General features: G+C 39.0%; 1 protein-coding gene across 1 annotated transcript; it reads right to left on the bottom strand.

Moving 5' to 3' along the window:
- Positions 1–541: 541 nt before the first annotated feature.
- Positions 542–24,429, bottom strand: LOC136675683 (cullin-3-like). Its single transcript, XM_066652381.1, has 16 exons — positions 24,045–24,429; positions 17,978–18,175; positions 14,738–14,851; positions 12,096–12,256; positions 10,429–10,543; positions 8,999–9,227; positions 8,563–8,708; positions 8,292–8,468; positions 7,910–8,080; positions 6,903–7,010; positions 5,920–6,044; positions 5,541–5,637; positions 4,700–4,834; positions 2,877–3,063; positions 2,393–2,538; positions 542–1,282 (listed from the first exon to the last, which is right to left on the bottom strand). The coding sequence occupies exons 1-16, from the start codon at positions 24,105–24,107 to the stop codon at positions 1,151–1,153; spliced, it is 2,304 nt and encodes a 767-aa protein (XP_066508478.1). The 5' UTR covers positions 24,108–24,429; the 3' UTR covers positions 542–1,150.
- Positions 24,430–24,542: the final 113 nt, after the last annotated feature.

Here is a 24,542-nt window from a genome sequence, read left to right as displayed (position 1 = left end):
CACTTTAATACATTTCAAATCCTAGTGTTCAGAGCCATGATAATATATTATTTTAAAAATCAATACAAACCTGGCAACAAACCCTGATTTTTATAAAATTCTAATGTATTCTGTGGGCAAAGCTTTCAGTCTTTATTGATTTCAGCCTCTACACACTCCTTATTTATCCATCACACATTCAGATGTATTTAAATGTGAGAGTTGTGTGGCTCTGAGCAAACCTTCAATAAAAAGTTACAGGAGAAACAAAAAAAATGTTATGTTAATTAATATAAAATAAAATCACTGTCCTTTATTGTTTTTCAAAACTAATAAAGTTTTTTTTTAATTTTTTTTATTTTACAAATTTAGTGTTGCTGCTTAAATTTTGGCCTCTTTTACCTGATAAACACCGCTTTGGAAACAGGCAGTAGATTCTGGAACACTAATTTTAGATGTTGAAATATTTGCATTTGACCTGTGCTCAGACACATTCAGTACCTTCAGATAAACAAGTGTTTTCAGATGACGCTTATATGGATTTCATTGTGATAAATGATTCAGGCCTCTCCTAGCGCCAAGGACTATGACGATCTGGATGTGTTTAATAAACCCTAGATGAAACTGTGATGACGTCTTCAGGCTTCTCACTCTGTAGAGGCCTTGAGTTGCCATGGAAACCTTCATTATACGACTGAGAACGTGTTTCAGTATCAACATTTTATTCCTTTTTTTTCTTCAGCAATCCACATATCGCTGTTTTTTGATGTTTTTAATAACTCATGTTGTTTTTACACATTATTTGAAAAAAAAAAAAAATGTGGTGCATTCACATTTTTCCCAAGGGATTATTTTCTCTTGAGGGACAATCTCTACAAGAAAAATCCAGTGAAGAGCTGGAAGCCAGATCCGTCGATGACTGCGATCCATAAAAGAGTGGGAGTGGTGGCCTAATTAAAACAATCTACAACATTTAATGGATGTTTTATAATTTACTTTGCTTTTTATTTCTGATCCTTTGTGTTATTTGTTTGCTTTGTGTTTTGTTCTGAAGGAAAAACAAAAACCTGCTTCCTAGATTTCACCTTTAAAACGTCCAGTCCATGCGAACAACAGTCTTTTTTTTTTTTAACTTCTCTTTTCACTCTCTCCTCTCTTGGCAGATACTCGTCTACGCCACATATGTGTAGACTTTGCGATCCTCTGGCGTTCGTGCCAGATATTCTCTCTCTATAAGTCCTTCAATGCGTTTTTTGATCACCACAGGACTGGGCAGGAACCGTGCCCTCAGCTGCTGGGTCACCTGATAAAACAGGAAACAAATCAGAGCATGAGGATTGCAAAAAATAATTACACTACAGACACACACACTGAGACAATGCACTCAGGAATAACACAGAAACCCAAATCCATCTCCTGTCGTTTGACTTGCAGTGTGAGGGTGACGTGTCTTAACGGTTAGAGAAGAGGGCTTAGGACTGAAAGGTCGTTGGTTTGATTCCCATGAGCAGCAGGAAAACTGGGGGTAGTGGGAGTGAAGGAAGAGCACTGTCCTCCTCCTAAATTCAAGTGTGTATTCTGAGCTGACATCTGAAATTGCACAGTGTCTGCGGGGCTTAACGGGGACAGAATTCTTTCCCGCGTTAACACAGTTCCCTGGGGTCGTAACAAATGTTTCTGACAAGGCTTTGGTCAAAAACAACTGATTTACTACCTGTTATACAGTGTAATAATATTCACTGTAATCACGTATTGTTTGTACACTACTGTGTAAATGTGTTTTGCTTATTAATAAAACATCTCGCTATAAAGGTAATTAAAAACAGCACAAATCATTATTTTTATAGAATATTTACTTAAAATGCTAAGTGAGGGACCCTGCACATTCTAGCAAACTCTATGTTGGTTGAACAACAGCGAACGATGTAGAAAAACAAACATATTCAACTACAATTCAAATAACGAACAACACATTTTTACCACTTTTTAACACAAAACATGAAACAAGTCACGGAACTGGGATGTAACACACACACACACACGCTTGCACTCATTTAGCACAACACACAGAGCTCTTAAAAACATCCACATGTTTAGGGACTGCTCCCCAGTGGGTGTTATTGTGCTTTGCTGATTCATTCTCAGTAATAAACTTAACTGAGAACATGCTTCAGACCAGGCTTCTACATGCTGTTGTGACAAATTGTAACTTGCAAATCTTTTTTTTTTTCTTTCTCACAAAGAAATATGTGAGATTTTCAATATTTTAATTACTTGAAGTAATTTAATATTACTGAATATTTCTTGCAGCCGAGTATAAGAACTTTTAGATATTTTTATGTATATATTTCTAAGTCCAGTAAAGTGGAAGCACAGTTAACTGATAATACTCAAATGTGGCTGTTAAACTTACCTCTGCTACAAGGACATTGTGCTGCATCTTCTTTCTAGATTTCATGATGCGTACGATGGCAGCCTCGATTTCATGTTTTCTGTCATCATCCACCTTTTGTCGTGTCTCTTTCCTCTCTGGGTCTGACTCCCCTTGTTTAGCAGCAACTAGAAAACAACAAACACACAAAACAAAGATGCGTGTGTGTGTGCTTTAAAAATATTTTCTTAATCATCCTTGTTTACAACTGCTATCATATACATGATATTTCCCCCCCAAGAAATATTCTTTTTAAAGAGAGCGGAAACCCTTCCTGCTGTTTAACCCTGTGATAGTGAAGCTACACATTTTGTTCTATCTTGGACACTTGAAGATTTTGAATCCTAATTAACTAACCAGGACTGAGCCCTGAAAAACTAAATCAAGGCTGTACAATATCAGCAGAAAATGGCCTGTTTGTTGCTCTCTAGCACCCCCTCTCCTGCAGCACCAGTAGTGACCGTACCTGTCTGGATTTTGACTCTGTGCAGTTTAGAGGTAAACTGGTCATTGACTGTAAACATGTGTCCATTCTCTATCTCTTTACTCTTGGGCTCCTTGGTGAGCACTCGCTGTGTGGGCTTCCCACAGGCCAGAGACTGCAGCGCCCGCACCAGCTCTCGCTCCGGAATATCCGTCTCTTGCTGGATCTCCTACAGGGCAGAGGAAGGAGGTTGAGCAGGTCAGTGTCCATTTAAGACAACAGCCAAGCAGCTCAAAGACAACAGAGTGTACAAGCTGGTGCTGGAACAAATCTTGAAACTAGAAAACATAAGCTAATTAAGTCAATCAACAAAATACTAACGTTTAGTACGTTCCACAATAACAGTACCTCTACATCTAATAATATTATAGATACCAATAACGGATGGTTAATGGAAATGATACATATTAAGAAATACATTTTAAATGGTATTCAGGAAATGTTAACAGTGAACTATACAATCACACAGAGTAACAATGAAACAATAGCAAGCCTAGTTTACAGTATAATAAACAACAAAAACACTTCCCTAAAATTCTTAAATTCAAATGTGAGCAAATCAGATAAAGAGAACCCAATAAAACTAATAACACCGTTTTATAGGTTTCATTTGTCTATTGTTCAAATTGAATCCAAAGTAACAGTTTTACTTGTAGAACAGAGAGTCTCTGCTTTACACGTTAATATTAGAGAAGTGGATTTGAGACCAGAAGGAAATGTGTTTCACCCCCCCCCTCAATATTCACAGCTGAGGTGCCCTTGAAGGCATTTTACCCCCAACAGCTACGCGAGGTTTATGGCTGCTCAGAGTGTGTGTGTGTGTGTGTATTCACTATCACAGATGGGTGTAATTCAGACTCAAAATCTCAAAAGGGATTAATAAAGCAACACTACTTCACCAATTGTTATCCCTTTGAACCGAAACTGCTTCAGCCAAATGTTTCCTGTAAAAGTTCATCATTCCTGACCAGTGACTTGGAGGAATTTATGTCCTATTCCTCCTTTCAAAACTGATTCAGTGAAGCTGCTGGGATTTCTTGTATGAACTCCATTCTTCGGGTCTCGCCACAACATTTCTTCTTGGATTAAGTTCCAAATCAAACAAAGCTCCCATTTCATGCATTCTTTCGTTACATAACCGTCAAATTTCTTGTTGCAGGTGACTTCACTTCTCAGACAAATGTTTGCACGTTCCCTGTACAATGTCCTGACACCATCCAGAGTCCATAGGTTCATCAAAGAATTGTTCATATTGTTAGTGATCTTTCAGTATTTTTCTAGCTCACTCAGGCCATATTTAAAACCAATGTACACCCTAAAGAATAACGGTTTCCACCTTGAAACATTCTGTACACAGGTTCCTTTGCTGTGTTTGTCTGACCGTGTGAACCCTGACACTGAACAGTGAAAGAGAAACATGTAGATGTTACACTGGTGTTCTCTGGTCTCTCAGAATGATATACCATGTTCTTACAGTGTTCTACCATACCGAGGAGCATTTGAACCTCACAGTAAAGTTACTCCTACGTTAACAATGGACACTACCCGGCTGGGGTTGGTGAAGTCCATTGCTTTTGTTTATAACATTTCTTTTTTGAGGTCCTTTGAAATTTCTTTGCCTAAAAGAACACACTTGAGTTCACAAATGTGTGGTCAAGAACAGACATTGATACTAAAGACTTGGGTTGATGTATAAAACATTTAAACTCATCTCTTACACCACACTAATGATCCTAGAGGATTTATTGAATTTTCTTTATCTATTGTTAGTTTGACTAGTGTAAAAGCATCTAAATGAAGTATACCTCAAAGGTGCATTTCTCTCTGTTGTTGAACAGCATGAGTATGGTCATCTGGAAGGTGGACACCTGCAGTATGTGCTTCCTTGTGTTAGAACCTGTTACCTGTGCTCCTCCGACACCCAAATCAGACCCATCTTCCTACAGAGAGAGACAAGGCATATTGGGAACAGAAAAAAAAAATCATAAGAAACAGTAACTTCAATTCAACTTCAATAAACAACTTATGACACTGCAATATTTAAAGATAAAAATCCTTTGCATGTGGATGCACCTATCAACCATTACATTATGACAACCTACTTTTTTCTGCACTCCATTCTCTCAGCTCCACTGACCACACAGGAGTTTTATAAGTAAAGACTGGTGTCCACCTGTTGCTCTGCATACTCCGATAGCCCCCTTTCCCCCTGTTCCCTGTTCCCCACAGAGCAGGTGTGATGTGGTGGTGGATCATTCTCAGCGCTGTAGTGACACTGACGTGGTGGTGGTGTGTTAGTGTGTGTTGTGCTGGTGTAGAGTGGATCAGACACAGCAGTGCTGCTGGAGTTTTTAAACCCCTCAGTGTCTGGACCGAGAACAGTCCACCGACCAAAAACATCCAGCCGACAGCGTCCTGTGTCACTGATGAAGGACTAGAGGACGAGCGACACACACTGTGCAGCGACAGATGAGCTACTGTCTCTGACTCTACATCTACAAGGTGGACAGTAACTGTAGAAGTACAAAGTACTCCTGTGTGGTCAGTGTAGCTGAGAAAATTGACAGTGAATGTAGAAACAGGGAGAATACTTAGAAAATATTCATACACCTGCATGACTTTACATTAATGTTTTAGCTGTCTTACCTTTTTAATAGGCCCATAGAAGGTAGCGTTGAGATCGGCTGAGCCCATGTGGTGCTGCAATGTGAGCTGCCTACCGCTGTGTTTGGCCAAGTAAAACCTGCATACAGTACACTCAGCTTATACACAAGCATTCATGTCAATATATTCAGCTTCTCATTCCAAAGGGTTCAGTGCCATGCTCTGGCGTACCTGACTCGGTCAACAATTGCTCAAAAACTGATCAGTTCTATTAGCAGTGTTTCACCAGTACTGTTTGGCTACACTGTACTACCTACTCCCTCTTAAAAATAACCACAGAGATCTTCAGATACATCAGTGAAGCATTCTGATTGAACATCTAGTGTACTATTGTGGTTCAACAGCAGAATGTATATATTACCTTCTAAAAACCTCAAAAGCATGCCTTGGGGAAGGGGGGATGTTACATTTGGGCGTGGCAGACTGTGTGGGCCAGTAGCCTGTAGTCAAAACTCTGACTGTTAAATCAACCCCACCTAGGGACACCTGCAACAGGAGACAAATATTAGCACGGGGAGAAACAAAAATAATACATTTCATTTTATATATTTAATTTTATACACACACACACACATATATATATATATATATATAGAAGGCATTTGTGACTGTAAAGAGTGTTATTCCATAATTTTAAAATGCACAAGGGAAGCCCAGCTGAAGTCTAAATATAGTTGGACTTTTATAGAGTAAACACAGTTTCTAAATTTAATCATCAATGTGAAATTAAAGAGAGAGTGGCTGCGCATACTAACCAAAAATTGTTCATACTGGCATGAAAAAAAGGAACCACATTACCCCTATTCAGGCATCTTTACACTGGCTTCCTGTACACTATAGGATCCAGATTAAAATGTTTTTTTTTTTTTTTTTAAATGGAGTCCTTAAATGGAGTGGCTCCCTCCTACATAGGAGATTTGCGTCACAGGACCCCGCCTCGATGTCATCAAATCAGCGGCTGCACACTGTGCCACAGTCTCGGCTGAAACACAAAGTTGACCGGGCCTTTGCTGCTGCTGCACCGAGGCTATGGAACAGTCTACCTTTGGACATTAGGTCTTCTCTCATTGTTGATGCTTTTAAGGCTAGGCTTAAAAACTAATTTTTATTGAAAACTTTGGGCTCAGAAAACTGATCATTGTTTTATATTGTCATTTTATATGCACTTTGGGTTAAAACGTGTTTCATAAATAAAAACTTACTTAATATAATATTGTTATTGTATAATCAAACCTTTGTTCATTTATTGACCTAATTACAAAATTCTACACTTGTGGGAAATTAAAATCATTGTCATTAAAGTGACGATGAACATGTTTTTTTCCTTCTTTAAATGTGTCTTACCCCTGTGGACTGCAGATGCTGGCGGAACTCGTCCATGGTTGTGTTGGAGATGCTCATGTCCCTAAACATGCCTTCCAGTTTAGAGGTGAACTGACAACCACACTCCGTCTGCAACACAGTAACAACAGTCTGTTCATCTACGCTAGGGTGACTACACCCTCCAGTTCAACTCGGTACTGGAGCAAATCTAGGGCATATTCTTCTGGGCTTATTTACAGAAAAATACAAACAATGAGTAACTCTGCCCCAAGAGCAGCTATCTTCGTATTATTTCTATTATGTTTATGTGATTTATCGGTTAATGTTAGTTCATGTTAGTTCATGCAAATAGGGGCGGCACGGTGGCGCAGCAGGTAGTGTCGCAGTCACGCAGCTCCAGGGACCTGGAGGTTGTGGGTTCGATTCCCGCTCCGGGTGACTGTCTGTGAGGAGTGTGGTGTGTTCTCCCTGTGTCTGCGTGGGTTTCCTCCGGGTGACTGTCTGTGAGGAGTGTGGTGTGTTCTCCCTGTGTCCGCGTGGGTTTCCTCCGGGGGCTTCGGTTTCCTCCGGGTGCTCCGGTTTCCTCCCAGAGTCCAAAAACACACGTTGGTAGGTGGATTGGCGACTCAAAAGTGTCCGTAGGTGTGAGTGTGTGAGTGAGTGTGTGTTGCCCTGTGAAGGACTGGCGCCCCCTCCAGGGTGAGTTCCTGCCTTGCGCCCAGTGATTCCAGGGAGGCTCTGGACCCACCGTGACCCTGAACTGGATAAGCAGTTACAGATAATGAATGAATGAATAAAGTGCAAATAAAAAGTAAATCTGTAGGTTGAAATCTTGAAAAAGATTAAAACATAAATTAGATCTTATCTTTAGCTCCTTGAAATCAGCCACAACATGGCAATGCAAATGCAGTTATGAACACAGACGAGAGACAGGACTCAAAAGATCTGGAGTTAAACTATTAATTGTACTGTCTGCCTTTAATGGAGATTAAACCTCAGAAGCAGTGTCAGAAAGTATGTGCTTGAACCTTCAGTTTGGAGATCATGTTCTTCTCAGAGTCGTCCGAGACACTCTTGTTTGTGAGCAATCTCCGGGCCAAATGCTGTTTGTAGTAGCGCTCAAAAACATCCTTCTCCTGCATGAAGCGGAAAAGCACCATGGCCTTATCGAGGATGGACTCTACCTCCTGCTCCGTCAGCTAAAACAAAGACAAAATTAAAGTTTGATTTTATTTTTAATCCAGGGCTAAATAGACATACATATTAGTTGTAAATGCAATTTAACATCTTTCAACTCAAAAAAAGCTTTAGCTTCATCATTACATATTGATGTTATTTTTAGAAATAAGGAATAATGTTTTATTCTGAAGTATTTAATATGAACAATTATTAACTTTAGGAACAACATACTCCTTTCACTCCTTTCTTTAGCTTATCATCAATGAAGAGGGAGAGGTACTCTGGCGATCGGGAGTTCAGATTGAGGAAGTATTCGAAGTCTCCAGCAATGGTCTGCTTGAACAGCCGGTCGTTGCTGAATGACTCCTGGAGGAAACGGTCGAATCGTGTTTTCAGGTCCAGCAGACCCTGCATGAAAGAGATGAAAAAAATGAACATGATATTTCTTTGTTATTCTTTATATATTGTTCACAGTATTAAGTGAGGTTAGCTGCTTTCTTGCCTGTATGTAGTCCACAGGGTTCTTGCCCTCTCCTTCCTCAGACACCAGCGCTTTGCCCTGCTCCCTCAGATATAGACTCATACACTCACACATTGTTTTCAGCCCATTTGGCACCCTGCTGAAGAGTTTATACATACATGCCAGATCTGTACAAAAAGGGGAAAAAATTAATGAATGAGGTTAATAGATTAAAAATGAGACAAAGTAAAAGGATTGAGAAAGAGTTTGAGACTAAAAAAGTACATGAGAGAAGAACAAAAAGTTGCCAATTTAAAAAAAAAGAAGAAAAAAAAAAAAAAGTTTTTCCAACCAGAGTGATCCCAAATACAAGATGCATCATCACAAATACCATCATACTTTACTGGCTATATTACCGTTTCTGAGAATGTGTTCATTTAAAGATTTATGAATGAAAATAGCCCCAGAGTTTCCCCACCCTCTGTCTTTCCGTTCTTGAGCATGTGGACCAGGCCTGAGTTCTCCATCTCTACAATGGTCTTCATGTGCTTAGAGATGAGCTCTCTCTCCACCACCTTCACAATGGGCTCCTCCGTGGACTTATCCAAGCAGTGCATTACTCGCTCAATCTCCTCGTTTATTCGAGCCTCCACCTTCTTTATATACACACTGGCGCTGTTCTCTGCCAGGAACTTCTGACTTTCCATCTGCATTCAAAACAAATATTACATTTTTTTTTATCTTTGTTGTGAAATGCTTTAATGCACTTCAAAAGAAAGTCACTATTTATGGCATCAATTTGAGTTGGATTTCCCCAAAGTAACTAACATAACGAAATTACATTTATATGTTAACATTTTAATGTTATTAAGATGGCACAAAAATCACTATAAATTAGCCTGTCACATTAGCCTTCCTCTTGCAGTTTCGGCCTGAAATACTCCATTAAGTGTTACATAACCTACAGTGATTCTAAACTTTCGAAATCCTCTCAAATATTACAATTAGATGTCATTAGACAAAAATGATTAAAGGTGTTCTCCTGCTGCGGAGGCAAGAGTTATTCCTTAATATTAAAGCCATGTGATTATAATAAGAATAATAACATAAAACATGTTTTTTTTTTTTATTTGTTCTGTCCCTAAATGAACCCAAGATTTTATACTTCTTCAGAATGTTATTTGTGATTTTTACTTATGTTGTGAAATGTATTGTCCAGGAGTGATGTCACATGTTCTGTGGCATAAGTTAAATATTTCACTAAAACGTTATAAATCATAAAACATTAAGTCACTACACGTTGAAATAAATCAGACAAAATTGCAGTATTTGTAAGTATCTTTATAAAATATCCTTAGCAAATCTGCATAAAACAAGCACAGATTTCTCCATCCGTTGTGTATATATGAACCATTCCTTGACTAATTACCAAACGTGTCTGTGGTGTACAATTTGAAGATTTGATCACAGTTGGTCAGTCAGGTTCAGTGCTTTCCAGCATCCATCTCCTCCCAGTGCCTCATTTACATATGATTTACATGAAGTAAACCTTATCTCGTGCAGATGTTTCAGTAGTCAGCCAAAGAAAAAGAAGGAATTCAAAGGCTCGTGAGCCTGTGGTTGTTTTCTTAGGCAGAGTCTGAGGATGAGCAATGAATGCACTTCTCCCGCTGAACAAACTTTGAAGTGTTTTAATGCCTATGAGTGGATTAATAACTTAAGATAGTATAAAGATGAAAGTAGAAAGACTCATCACTTCGATGAATAAGGGCCAATGTGATTTTAAAGTGAACTGTATGATAAGTCATTAAACACACTGTACCCTGTGTGCCACTGTAATGTAGAATGACCCTCATGTAACATATGCATTTAAATTACATCCAATAATTACACTGGAATGACACTGACCTGAAAGAACTCAGCAGACATTTCTAAGAAAGGGGCTTCGAAGTCTTCCTCATACACAGACCGTCCTTCCAGTCCCAGAATCATCAGCATCTGACATGCATTTCTAATTGCTCCTCTAGATAAACAGAGACAGGATCATTGTCACTGCAGACATTATCAGCACTGCACAACAACCCTGACCCAGTCATACACCCCAGAAGTGCAAAGGAAGCAGTGCAGATTTACAAAAAGTCTTTAAAAGAGGCAAATAACGTTGAGTAGATACAAATTATAACGTGTTAGCGCCTGTTCAAACTGTTCTTCAAAGGTCAGGACCACAGGGCAGGTTTTCTCTAGAACAATTAAAAAAAAAAGGTGTGTGAGAGGGAGAGCGAGATAGAGATATGGATGGATCTAATGGATATCCTCTGTTTAAAAGGTATCTGAGGAGAGTAAAAATGCTCAGCTCAGTGAATGTAAACAAACCTGCTCTGAACAAACTGCTCTTTTATTTTAATAACTCAGTAAACTTTGTTCTGCCGTAGTTTAGCTTCAGTGTTTTCTATCACATCTATTTCCAAAGCAGCCGTCGTTTGTCGTAACATTCTAACCCAACTCCTCCTTCTGACTCACTGTCCATTCTCACAGCTGCACTGATCACAGAGGAGCACTTTATAGTTATACAATTACAGACTGTAGTCCACCTGTTGCTCTGAAAACTTTGTTTCTTCAATGTCAGGACCCCACAGAGCAGGTATGGTTTGGGCAGTGGCTCATTTTCAGAGCAGCAGTGACACCAACGCAGTGGTAGTGGTGTTTTAGTGTTTCTTGCTGTGTCTGATCCACTCCTACCAATGCAACAGGAGTTTCAGGATGCATTTCTTGATGCAGCAGCTGACTCAGGGCCTATGCGGCTATATTATTTACATTAGCATGATTACTTCTCACGCAATGTCATCTGAGGGCTTGAAGGTCAGACACTTCTGCCCTTGCCTTACACCAGGGGTCTCAAACCAAATCCATGGAGGGCCGTGTGGGTGCAGGTGTTCTTTCCAACCATGCAAAAGCCCCACACTACTGAAAGTCAAGATCTATTGATTAGATCCAATGATTAAAAACAGGTGGAATGAGGTGTGGCTTCTGCGTGGTTGGAAAGAAAACCTGCACCCACACGGCCCTCCGTGGATCTGGTTTGACACCCCTGCCCTACACAGACTGAGATTTCTACAAATTCCACAAAACCTTTCACAATACTGTGTGGTTGATTAAAGACCCTAGTTCATTGACAATACACTCACAGCGCTGGTTACATAGTCATGAGCCTTTACCTTTAATCGTTTACAAAGACTGAGTCTTTGGTGGTAGCTGCTGTTCTCTATTTAACATTCACCTGCTCACAGTAGAATGTTTGAATATGGTGTAACCAGAGCCTGGTATGTGTCGACTCTTCCAGTGTTAGAGGTGCAGAGTAGTGATTTAATGGATCACTGTATTATCGTTATTATCGTTATTTACTGACTGTACAAACACCAGAGCTGTAATTAATAGTAATTTTCCTCCTAATTATTAATCATTATCTAAATATGTTTAAATATTTACCACAATAATATTTTTCAAAGAGCTAAAGAGGATCTGTGGAAGTTAATGACCTTTTTAACCTGAAGCTCCAAAGAAGAATGTACCCGTACCTGTCTACGACCTCACCCTTCCTTTCTCTGGCGATCATATCCAGCAGCGTCTGCCGGAGGTGGTCTCTGATGCAGCCATATCGCACCACCTGATCTCTGAAGATAATCAAGCCCAAGTTATACACATTCTCTACATTATTCTGCTGCACATACACACGGTCCTGTAGATGTAAAGACAAGGAGAGGGAGGGAGGGAGAGAGAGAGAGAGAGAGAGAGAGAGAGAGAGAGAGAGAGAGAGAGAGAGAGAGAGAGAGAGGCTATAAATATTATTCACACTAGTGTATATCTGTAGTAAATTTCCTGTTTCTAACTGAACAAGATGCTCACAGAAATAAAAGGTGATTGGCTGTTGCTATAGAGTGATGCTTTTGTGGAAACAGTTATGAAATTGGCATCTTAACCACTGCCAGCGTTATCAGGATTCACACTTTTTAGAAAATCATTTTCCAGAATATCCCATGATTTTCAGGACATTCTCTTTACTAAAATCTGACAGCATGTGCATGAATATTGTACGGCTGGGCATTTCAGTCAACTGATTTAATCAATAAATATTTTTTATATGATGTAATTCAGTGAAGAATCAGAAGGGGATGAAGATTAACATACAATAGTAAGATAAGAAGGACCTTTAGCTGGTGTTAGTTTGTGCTGAATAGAAGATGACACTATGTTACATTTTGAACCTTCTCTCTTATGAATAACAACATCCACCGGTCTACAGCTCTGGTGTTACTGGTGTTAGCTGGGTTTCTGTTCTTTTTACTTAAAAGCCCAGAGCCTCTGTGAAGGCTTACAATGTTCTCTGGTGAAGTAAAGAGTTTACATATCTTTTGGGTACGTTCAGTCAGTATGTCAGTTCAGTCAGGAGTCTATTATAATGCATTATGGTAGAAAAAACTATTTGGATATAATGGAATATACTAATTTACTAACTGATTTTTAATATATTCTTGATTATTCCTGTCCATCCGTGTTATAATCATGGGTCCTTTCGTGTTTGATTCACCCGCATTTTGAAGAATGCTTAACATTTAAACCTTTGTTTATTTTATTAACTATTAAAAGTGACCAATACAGCCTTAGTCACCCTTCGAGACAAACCACTGACAGCTCTATTCATTCACCACAAAACACTCTCTAAATTATTCACCCTTCTCCCTCACTTTAGAATACGTGCATTCCAGTGTGAATGAAAACATGATTTATTTTTAATCTGGTCATATGTGACTCATTGAAATCAGAAGTGCCCTTGAAGATGCTAGGTCCACAGGGTGTTGCAGACATAGACCTCCACAAAGAACAAGTCATTTAATAAAATTTCTTTCTAGGTTTTCTACGATAGGTTTCTAAGGACTACATGAAGCTGACAGAAAACAGAAGTGGAAATATAAGTCTTTCCTAGCAGTCTCCATACACAAAGTTTTGTGGGCCGATAGGAACAGTTCACACCGGAACCCAACCCATATATCTACTGGCTGCTGACATCGAGGACTCGATGAGTGTAATACCTGCAGGTTCAGCTCTGCAGTCAGCGTTATTACAGCAGTTCATCTCAACAGACACGCTGATAGCAGCAGGCACAGAACATATGCAGATGCTACAAAACGCAAAGCACTAAAGATGACTGATGCATTCTATATTGTACCATGCTGTTCAATTATTTAATCCTAAAAACTTTATTCAGACTGACATTCAATGCAAGTGACGCCCATACAAGATAACACTCTCATTCTGATCAGGAGACGTTTAGAGATGAGACCACCCCGTCCAATCTAGCATTTTCTGCTGATGTTAGCCCCCCTACTGACATCCACTAATAAAGGTTATATCATCTCTCTCACCATACTCATATTCTAAAGCCTTCTCTGTACACTACGCTTAGCCCGCAGGAACTGACTACAATTCAGCATCAACAATTTTGTCCAGAAGAGGTCGCCAGTGTTTTAAACATATAGCTAAGGCTCAGAGGCAGTGCCACTGTAGAAAAAACTCAAAGCTGAGTGAGAGCTTTTCTTCAAATTAAGGAGAAAAAAAAATTGAAATAAATAATAATAATAATAAAAAAATTGAAGAGTAAAAGCCAGACCAACTTTACAGCATTTTGAAAGTAGGTATGTAGTTTGTCTGATCAAAAATAGGAGAGCCTAAAGTGTTTGAATATTCAACCATTCAGTTCTGGGGAAGAGGGGTTCACGCCTTGTGGATCACCGGCAAGATGACCGGGCAAACGACCAAATAAAGTCACCACTATATATAGATATACTGAATTGTAGAAGGCTTCTGAAGGCATGATGCCATAAATTTAACTACGTTCTGATTTCATTGCAGACTGGAGCAGAGCACAGCTGAACCACTGCATTTTTGTGTTCATGTGATGTATCAGGCTGTTGAAGGGTCATTCTGTTTCATGGGGGAGACTAACCCTAACACTATAACCTGCAACTCAAAAAGATAACATTCAAAAACAAGGGCAGACGGTGACCAGATACTTCCAGTCTGTAGAACACACAATTTCTATATTACTAAATTCTTTTTTAAATTATACTTTGGTAATTTGAATATCAGAATTGACAGACTCCATACTTGGTTTAACACAAATAAAAATATCTTTCAGTCTACTCTGTGTAGGCGTACCCACCATGTACATTAAGATGTCTCGTATCATGACCATGGCTGTCTGGTGATCGTTCCAAGCTTGGTTTAATGTCTGTAGGAAATTGTTGTTTAAGGAGTTGAGCACATCTTCTCGTACCTAAAAATAAAGCAAAAAAAAAAAACAAAACACGTTATTCTAGGCAACCTGCAATACTCCAATGACCTCAACCAAAAGGACAGCGAGTAGTAACTTATCTTTTAGGGAAACCTTTGCATCAATAGCCACAAAGAGCAAACCAATTACCCCCATTTAAATATTTAGATTGTGTGAAATAACATTAAAATCGCTGGTGACTTTCAGTTTAACACAAATCAGTTAGTTTTATTTCAAATTAAGGTGTTGAGTGTCTTGAGAGGGTATTCACCTTCTGTAGAGAAAAGACCGGCACAAAGGGAGTAAACCTGTCCCTATGTACCCACAGCTCAGAGGAGTTTTTAAGTTGTTTGATCACATAAAATTAATCAGGTGTTTACGCATCTTGAGTTTTGAGTTCTGTAGTTTGGATAATGTTTTTGTTCATTTGTCATTAGCGGGCAGTGTTAGTTTGTGTGAATCTGAATGTAGCTTGCACTCTTCACACTTGTTAGATGTAAACCATAATGTAAACAATTAAAATGAGGTTTTTAAAAAGTTTTAATCATTAAATACCTAATCATCATCTACTTCGTCATCTGTGGTCCCCCCATATAGATAATAATACAAAGTACAAATACAGAATTTTAAATAAAATATCTTTATTGTCATTCCACAGATACAAGATTAATTTGCTGCAATATACAAATTAAACACAAGACCCACGTGAATATATATAATTGTGTAGTAAAAACATGAACAGTATGCAGCATTATTAAATAGTGCAACAGCTCATATGAGCAAAATAACAAAAACATTACGTGGGAAAACTGATACCGAGTCTGCATAAATAACGTGGATGAATGCATTAATCCCTGAGAAGCGATGTTAATTAAATCAGATTACACAGTGTTGCAGTGCAACCCCTTAGACGTGATAATGACGGCAAAGTTCAGAGAAATTCATTTGCAAACTGCAGATAAACAAACGTTCTGTAAACACAGTAGACAGACATACTGAATATAACATTCAGACAGTAACCGACTGAAGGACAGCTTATTCAATGACATAATGCAGTATTGTATGTCTTTGAAAATTCACTTGTGCCCAACAATTTGTCATAAGTCAAAGAGTTCATAGGAGATTCTCTGTGGATAAATTCAGAGACGTTATGGCTCTGGGGAAGAAGCTATTTCTCTGTCTGGAGGTGCAGGTGTTCAGATGAAGATGGAGTTAGACAATTTCATGGGTGTGTGGAGTCCTTACAGATGCTGAAGGCTTTTCTGAGGCAGCATGGGCTGTAGATGTCCTCCAAGTCTGTGAGCTGTATTTCATCTTCTGCTGTTAAAGGGAACATCTACGATTGTGGGGAAATGCAGATCTAAGCGCTGTGTCTTAAGGTGGAACAGCGTGTTTGAGGAGAAAACCGACTGTTTGTTGGTGTCTGAAGTTTAAATTTTCTGTAAGTGTTTATTCACTGTTTGAATTAACAGAGGAACACAGACCTATGGAGCAGGAATAGAGCAACATCCTCATCTCGGTTAGTGCTTTTCAGCGTTTGGAGTCTCTCCGTTGTCTAAAAACCTCCAGATGGCGTTTCTCTGCCGTGAGCAGAGAGAGAGAAAGCCTAGCACCGGACCGAGGCACTTTGTTTTTTTTTTTAACCCGTTTACAGACACTGGGGCTTCGTAAACACATTAGAGCGTCTTCCAGAGCAAACTGAGTGCAGAGCATCACATGGAGAGGAGACACACTCCTTCTACACAGGGTTTATCGATTACAATCATGAACTGCCCTTTTAATGCTGACTCCACCTCTGAAAGGTCTCTGTCTTGAGTTCTTTAATCTTGTCGGGGCAACGTACAGAGTCTAGAGACTGGGGTCTGTGAAGGAAACCATGTTGAATAGATTTTATTTGTCAATATCATCTAACTTCTCACCCTAATCCTAATCCAGACCCTGAACGTGTTGTGTCTTCCTCCAGATAAAGAATGCTGGTATTGAACAAATAAATCTGTGAACTCCTGGAGGGGACTTAGGACCTTGTGGATCAATTCCAGGACTTCTACATCTGAGGAGGTGGGAACATCATCTTGTCAGATGCTAAGACTGTGGTCTCCAGCATCATCTGTACCATGTTCTGCCAAGAACCCCAGCTGATAAGAGACTCTGAAGAGTTGGCGCGCAGGCAGATTCAGCTCTTGTTGAAACTGGAAGAAATAAAAGATTTACATCAATGACTGCTCATACACACACTTCATTTTTTAATAAAGACAAAGTAAAGACCTTTTATTACTTTTAGTTAATTACATTTAAAGGATTTTAAACATGTTCCCAAACATAAACATGTATTTTAGTCCTACTGACACATTTATCTCCACTTTCCACAATCATGCCTCTTTCACTTAGCTTATGTGCTTCCACTGTTGTTGATAGAATAAAAAACTGAATCATGGATAATTTTGTTCAGTGTCGGCTGCCAGAGCAAGATCGATCATAGAGAACTACACTCTGTGGGTAAAATTATTGGGACACCCAGTCATAAACAAGAAACTGGTTCCAGGACCAGGACCAGAAGTACGCTTTAGTCAGTGGAAAAGTCTAGAGGCGAGTCGAGTAAGTTCCATGTGGTGGAAAAGAGTCTAACCCTAACCCTAAACTCTCCCATAAAAACAGATTAATGTTACTTACCTGTTGCTAAATGAAGGTGATGACCAAATCACTGCAGCCTTATCCATTTGATGGCTTTGACAATGTTGCTCGACTTGTCCATGCTGATACAGACTTGCTGTTGTTCTTGTAATCCACAGGATCTCAGAGAATCTTGCAGTTCTTATGTGATTATCTCAGCTGTATGACCATTTGGGAAGCAGCGAGTTTGCAGGCAGTAACAGTTTAGCTTCCATTCCTCAACAAATTTACAGTATAAAATGTACCCAACTTCAAATATTCAATAATTACAGGCAGGCAGTAATAGTGATATAATATTCAATCCTACTGTAGTACATCGTACATCAACCTACAAAGCTGTAGGTTACATACAACATAACACCACATTTACCCCATTGAGGGTACCTTTTCACTATTATTTCCTTTCGCAAACACATTTATAAGACTGACAATCAGAAGAACGTGGAAGTGTGATCATACTTTACTGATAAGGTGTTCAGTGACAACCTCTCGCAGGCCCGTGTAGAGCTTCTCGCCGTGTTTGTGCAGCACCATGGTGTAGGCGTTCCTGTAAAGCTCCTCAAAGCTCAGGCCACTGTTGTTCTTCCTCTGAATCTCCTGAATGGCATTCTTCAGCAGGTCCCAGATGTTATTCACATACTTCTCATCCATCGTCATCTGCAAAATCACAAACATAAAGTCTTATTTATTCCTCTTCTTTGTGGAAACTCTTAATGTTATTATTTAAATTATGATCAAATTATTAAGCTGTTGTCACAGATCGATATGGCCCTAAATATCATCACGATATTTCAGGGTGTTTTGGCGATAAGAAAAAAAAAAAAAAAAAAAAAAACACTGAAAAATACTTTTATTTATTTCAAGAAAACACTATTGCAACAGAATTAACGTTACATAAATATTAATTATTAAATATATAAACATATAAAAAAATATAATATAAATGTATTTAATATATATTAATAAAATTAAAGGGTTTTATTTATTAAAAATTTATTTTAATACAAATTTTACAGTTTCAAACATCCAGAGGAAGTGACCAAAACATCTATAAATATTTGCTTTTTTTTGTAAAAAACAGTAACTTAGAGATTCTGATTTTGTATCAAATAAATAATGAAGCGTATAAATCTACCACGCAAAAAATTTACAAAAACTAATGTGCACCATTTAGTGTGACCATCAGTGCAGCCACGAGAACACCATCCACTATGTACTCCATCCACTGCATTACAAACTGTTTAAATCTGACACACCTCTGGAGCTAATGATAACCAAAATGAAAAGATCATATTTCATAATATTTGATAATTAATTATTAGTGAATGAGCATGTTCACTGTTGGGCTGTAAGTTGGTGTCTTTGGTAATTCACTGTAGATAAGAATGTCTGCTAAATAGTGTAAATGTAAACAGTTACAAATTTCTAAGTTCCAAACCATTGCTTTAACTTGAGTTACATGTGACTTGTGGATCTGCATGGTTATACATTGCAATCATTTACAACTATAAAAATTAATTTCACACTATGCCTTCTGTTCCTAAAGCCACAGTAGAAGACAGACCTGCGCTGACTCGTTTATAGATTTGAGCTGCAGCTTAAAGGCAGAGGAATCATGAAAGGTTTTGTATGATTACTAGGAAAGTGTCAGAACACACTCAAGCTCTTCAGCTGCTGTGTAAAGAATCTGTGGGTTGCAGGCCTGCCACTGCCTGTGTAACAGGGCTTTTCAAACTTAAGGTCCTAGCACCCCAATCAATTAATCAATCAATCATTAAATAAAGCAAGAAAGCTTGGAGCTACTATGTGTTTTTCCACAAAGGCTGCACATTTCCAACCAGAAAGTAACCAAATAGACTTGGTTTCAAAGCCGAATCCCACGGCCCCGTGTGGAAACATTTTTGCTTTAAACCGAAAGAGCGAAATGAGCCCATTAATGTGAAACAGCCGTTATTTCAACCTCGTTTGAAAACAGCAACCAAAAAATGGCAGTACAACTAACCTAAAAGCACATCTAATATACATAATAATCCCCTATAGTCTTCTCCACTGGGAACAGTTGGAGAGACTCCTTCCAAACATCCAGAAGAATCTGGAAGTCCAGTCAAGGTCACAGGATGCGTCTTTAAGCGAGTTTTGACACACCAGGTCCTCCTCTCTCCACAGCTACAACATTTTTCAGTCTAAAAATTGCTCAAATAATCAGCTATTTTCACCAGTTATTTACAACTCAACCTAGCTGTATATGTTTCAGAGGAAATGCAGCAGCGTGTTAAACGTTTTTCTGTTTTTAGTGAATAAATTATTAATCACAATTCATTAAAGAGAGAAAAAAGACATATTAGGCTTGGGTTAAATTAGTTTCCTTCTCCAAAAAAAAAAAAAAAAAAAACACCACAGACACAAAACCTCATCAATGCAAAGTACATTACCAGCCCTTTGTGAGCAGTCCCTTAACCTGAGTGTGTGTGTGTGTATGTAGGGCTAGACAATATGGTCAACATTTATATCACAATATGTTTCTTAATTCTGTTCGATATGATATAATTCAGATATGAACACTAAATGAAAATATGAACAATAAAAAAGCCATAGAAAAACTGGCAAGAAGAAAAAACGTAACATGACATCACCCTCAAACAACCACCTAAAAATTAAACATAAACATTCATTTATATTTATTAAATAAATAAATAAATAAATACTGAGCTGACAGAGCCCTCTACTAACCGTCAGGCAGTGACAGATGCTGTAAATGTATATTAAATATTGAAAATGTGTTTAAAAATCATATTTTATTTTGCAACATTTATTGATGTTGAATTATTGTCCAGCCCTTTGAGAGACTATACATGTGAATGAATATGTTTGTGAGCAAGTTACTTTGTTCTGCATCTACAACAAGTAGATGACACAAGAACCAAGGGCTGCCTGATTTATCTGGGCATTGGGTCTGATGCTTCATTCCAGTTAATGTTCATGAAGAAGTGCAAATCGTCTCTCCAATTGTGCCTGCTTCTCTGTTCAACTTTTAAATAACTTCTGTGCATTAACTCCCATTTCCCAACGAGAGAGCCACTGAGGGAGTTTGTGTGTGCAGGAATGAAGTACATGGTCTAGACATGACCCAGCATGAAACCTGGACTGCACTGTCATTCTTCTGGCACCTGCTTCCAAAGTCTGCCCTGCACTTCAGCAAGCTTCTCTCAGAAGCTTAACTAGGGCAGCAGGTTTAGCTTTAATCTGAAAGCCTGTGAAGGTTCGGGGTGCCAGATCCAAATCCTTACAGAACTACAAATGAGCACATTCCCACCACTTCACAGAATCCCAATTCACAGATTTGGAAAACTTAAGACAACCAGTTAGTAGTTTACTTCTTGGTTTGTGTGTCTGTGTGAACTGCACAAATCACACTGAATCTGACTTTTTCAAAATTAGATTAGGGCCACTTTCATATGTGTTATTGAGATCTGATCCCTATCCGATCTGTGGCAGTGGGACTCTGTCTGAACGGCCAGATCAGAATTCATCTGACTCTCACACACTATAGGGGCAGTGAAGACACACACAGCCGGTGCAGGAGGCTCCGTAAAATGTAAAATATGAAAGTATGAGTTATTAGAACTCCCATGAAAATCATTTAAAACAGTTTACTTCATTGATACTGTGAGGAACACAGAGATCCTCAGTATGATTCCCCACATTCCCCAAGGCACTGACTCACACTGTAAACAGTACTCTGCAGTGAACATTAAATACTAGACCCATATGTACACACTGAAATCAGCAGGATGTGTGTATTATATGAAACATACACCATATATAATAAAGGACTTTGTGTATAACAATCCTATCTTAAGTTACATATTAATAATCACCACAAATGTGGCGAACTGCAGAGGACAGAAACACACGAGCTAAAACATCTTGCTATATACATTGAGCTATAAATATTTTCAAAATACTTCAGAGTGAATGTATCAGTTTCTTTTAATGGTAATGCTTTTATTATATTATCATTGAAATATTCATTATTATACATTAGAAAAAAATACAAAAACAAATGCAGAGTATGCAAATTATCCAAATCCACAAGGAGAGATTGCACTACACTTATGTAAATGCACATTTTGATAATCTTACCCCAATAATGAAAAAGTGACACACTGAAAAACTGTAACATAATGCTCTTAATATTACCTAAATAAACCGATCTGTGTCATGTTCCATCATCAGCTGTGTGTGTGAACGCCAGAACGCAACATTCGTTCTGGACTTTTTCCTCCTTGCGGCCTGATAAAGACTCCGGGTGAACTAAGAGTCGGTGCGCATGAGAAGGGAGCGAGAAATGTCCCAGAGTTTCTCCTGCCCGCCCTGCACAGTCTCCGCCTGTTTCATTTCCGGCTGCGAGAGCACATCTCACACAGAAAATATCCAACATGATTGGCCATTTGTGAATCACTGTATTACGTATTGCTGTAGTTTTATCACCTGGGCCTGACAGAAAAAGCTTCTCACTGTTCAATAAAGTAACAAAGCACACTCTAAAAGGAGCTACAAAGAACTCTGTAAAAAATGCCAAAGAAGAAACACTGTTAAACAACCTTAAGATAGAATGAAAAAAAGTTTCTTCATACATCTCTTAAATATGGTTCTTTATGGAACCAGAAGTGGTTCTTCTATGGCATCACTCAAAGAACTCTTTGGGGGGCGGGATGCCAAGTTGAATATTGTTTGTGTAATGTTAGTGAATATATATTCCGTACGCTGGCTGAGAACTCATTTTACTGGCGTCTATTCCTTTACAAAAACATTTTTTGTTTTTGCATGAGAACACAGTTCAGTCAAATTTGTTGGTCATGAGCTCTTGAGGAAACGCACCTCAGGAAAAAGCTGAGAGCAGTGGCGAGTGATTGTAGTGCTTGCTGTGTGCAAAAACTATTAGGAATCTGCTTAGTTACAGATAGAAAGCCTGTTTTTAAAAAGTTATTTAATTGTGGAGTAGGTGCTTTGATTTTGCTCAGAAAAACATGAACAGCGTACCCTAAACTATCCTTAACCTAACCTATGATTTAGCATAGACTGATTTTACATTCATTATCTGTAAGCGCTTATCCAGTTCAGGGACGCGGTGGGTCTAGAGCCTACCTGGAATCATTGGGCGCAAGGCGGGAATACACCCTGGAGGGGGCACTGATTTTACAGTACATATTTAAATAATAATAAAAAAAGCTGTTCTGATGATGGATTGCAATAATGGTTTTAAAGTTTGCAATTTCTATGTATATCTATGTGTTAAAATCCTAGAACTATACCTGTGCTCTTCAAACCTGTTCACAACACCTCTGTCTCTTTGAGAATGTCTTGTTGTTTTTGTTTCTGCTAAAAAAAAAATATAAAATAAACTGGCTTAAATGCCTAAGAATATTTGAAATTTGCAGTTTTTGGAATGTTAACTATTTTGGAGTAAGCACAAGAAGAAGCAACAAATTAGAACAGAGGTTAACAGCCAATTTAACAGGAGCTTAGAATATAACTCTATTTATTTCATATATAAATTCACACTTATAATGAGGGACCAAAAAAACATACACACACATATTATATATATATACACACACATATAAGATTTAAGAAAATGTACTGCACAGCTAAAGACTATAATAACCCCTGTTCCATGTATACGTGCGGTCTGATTCACATTGGCAATTACTATCCACATAAAAGCGTGTTTGTGTCCCCAGTCCAGCAAAGCCATACCTTGACCTACATTCTCATCTGCAGCAATTTGTCTGGAAATATTTATGACTGGCGTTCATGGCAGCCATATTCTGTCTTGCATAGTACCCCTACAAAATTGCATGTGTATACAAACCCTACATCCCCCAGCAAATTGCGGACTTCTAATTCTATTAACAACGCCAGAAAGCTGAGGAAACTGATCCGAGCTCGAAATCAGTAGCTAGCTGTGGCTCTGGCTGGAGGCTAACGTCAACAAACCCGACGACGACTGAGTAAGCTAGTTAAGAAAACTATAACGTTTTTGGCCTGCATTTGTTTTTCTCGTGTCTAACTTTCACAGCACGAACAAGACACATATACCTAGCCTTTAAAGTGAAAACTACTCGAGTTATCCAACTACGTGGCTATGAGAAGTAGCAGGAAATTATCTAGCCGGATTTAGAGGCTGCTTAGTGTCAGGCCCCTGCAAGCTAATTTTAGCTTTGTGGCTAATGTTATTAAGCAGCTTTCACCACAAACAGGACTTTAGCTACAACACACAACCGCTTTGGTTAAGTGACATGGCTGGGCTTCTTTTTAAATCTTGTCAGAATTTTATTTTCCACCTTAAACAGTGCAGTAGTTGCACCCCGGCGCCTGGCATTTAAGGTGGAACCTAACACCTGAAAAAGAAGCTGGAGTAAAGGGAGCTAACTTCTGTTTCGGACATGTTCAGGTTACTGTAAGTTAACGTTACTTACAGACCCCGCTAAAGAACTTTGTAACAGCTTTCACTAGTACTCACCGGAAAAGCCCGTATCCTCATTTTGGTGTCCTTCTTGGTGCCGCCTTTGCTCAAATTAGACATGTTGAGTTCAGTGAGTGTGCGGACTCTCCTCAAACATGAAACGCTGTGTGTGGGCTGTCAGTGGGACACCCGTCAACTTCTTATTTCTGGGCTCGGCACTCGACCCTTTCCCAAGGCCCAAGCCCCTCTCCCTGTCCCTGGCTCGGTCTCTCTGAGCCTCGTTACCAGTCCGCCTCCTCCTCCTCCTCCTCCTACTCCTACTCCTACTCCTACTCCTTCTCCTTCTCCTTCTCCTTCTCCTTCTCCTTCTCCGTTTGCTGTTACTCTAATGTTTTGTGTGCTCGGCCACGGTGATGGCGGATGGCAGGAGCTCTCATTAGCGGAGAGCACACGACACGTCTCGCGAGAACAGATGGACGCACAGGTAACAACGCGAGACGGCGCGATTTCGCTGTTTATGCTTATTTTGTTACCCGATTTGCGCGACTTGCCCGA

Source organism: Hoplias malabaricus, chromosome X1 (genome assembly GCF_029633855.1).
Source record: "Hoplias malabaricus isolate fHopMal1 chromosome X1, fHopMal1.hap1, whole genome shotgun sequence".
In the NCBI taxonomy this organism is placed as follows: Eukaryota; Metazoa; Chordata; class Actinopteri; order Characiformes; family Erythrinidae; genus Hoplias; species Hoplias malabaricus.
The sequence above is the reverse complement of the archived record's forward strand: the minus strand, read 5'-3'. Positions and strand labels throughout refer to the sequence as shown.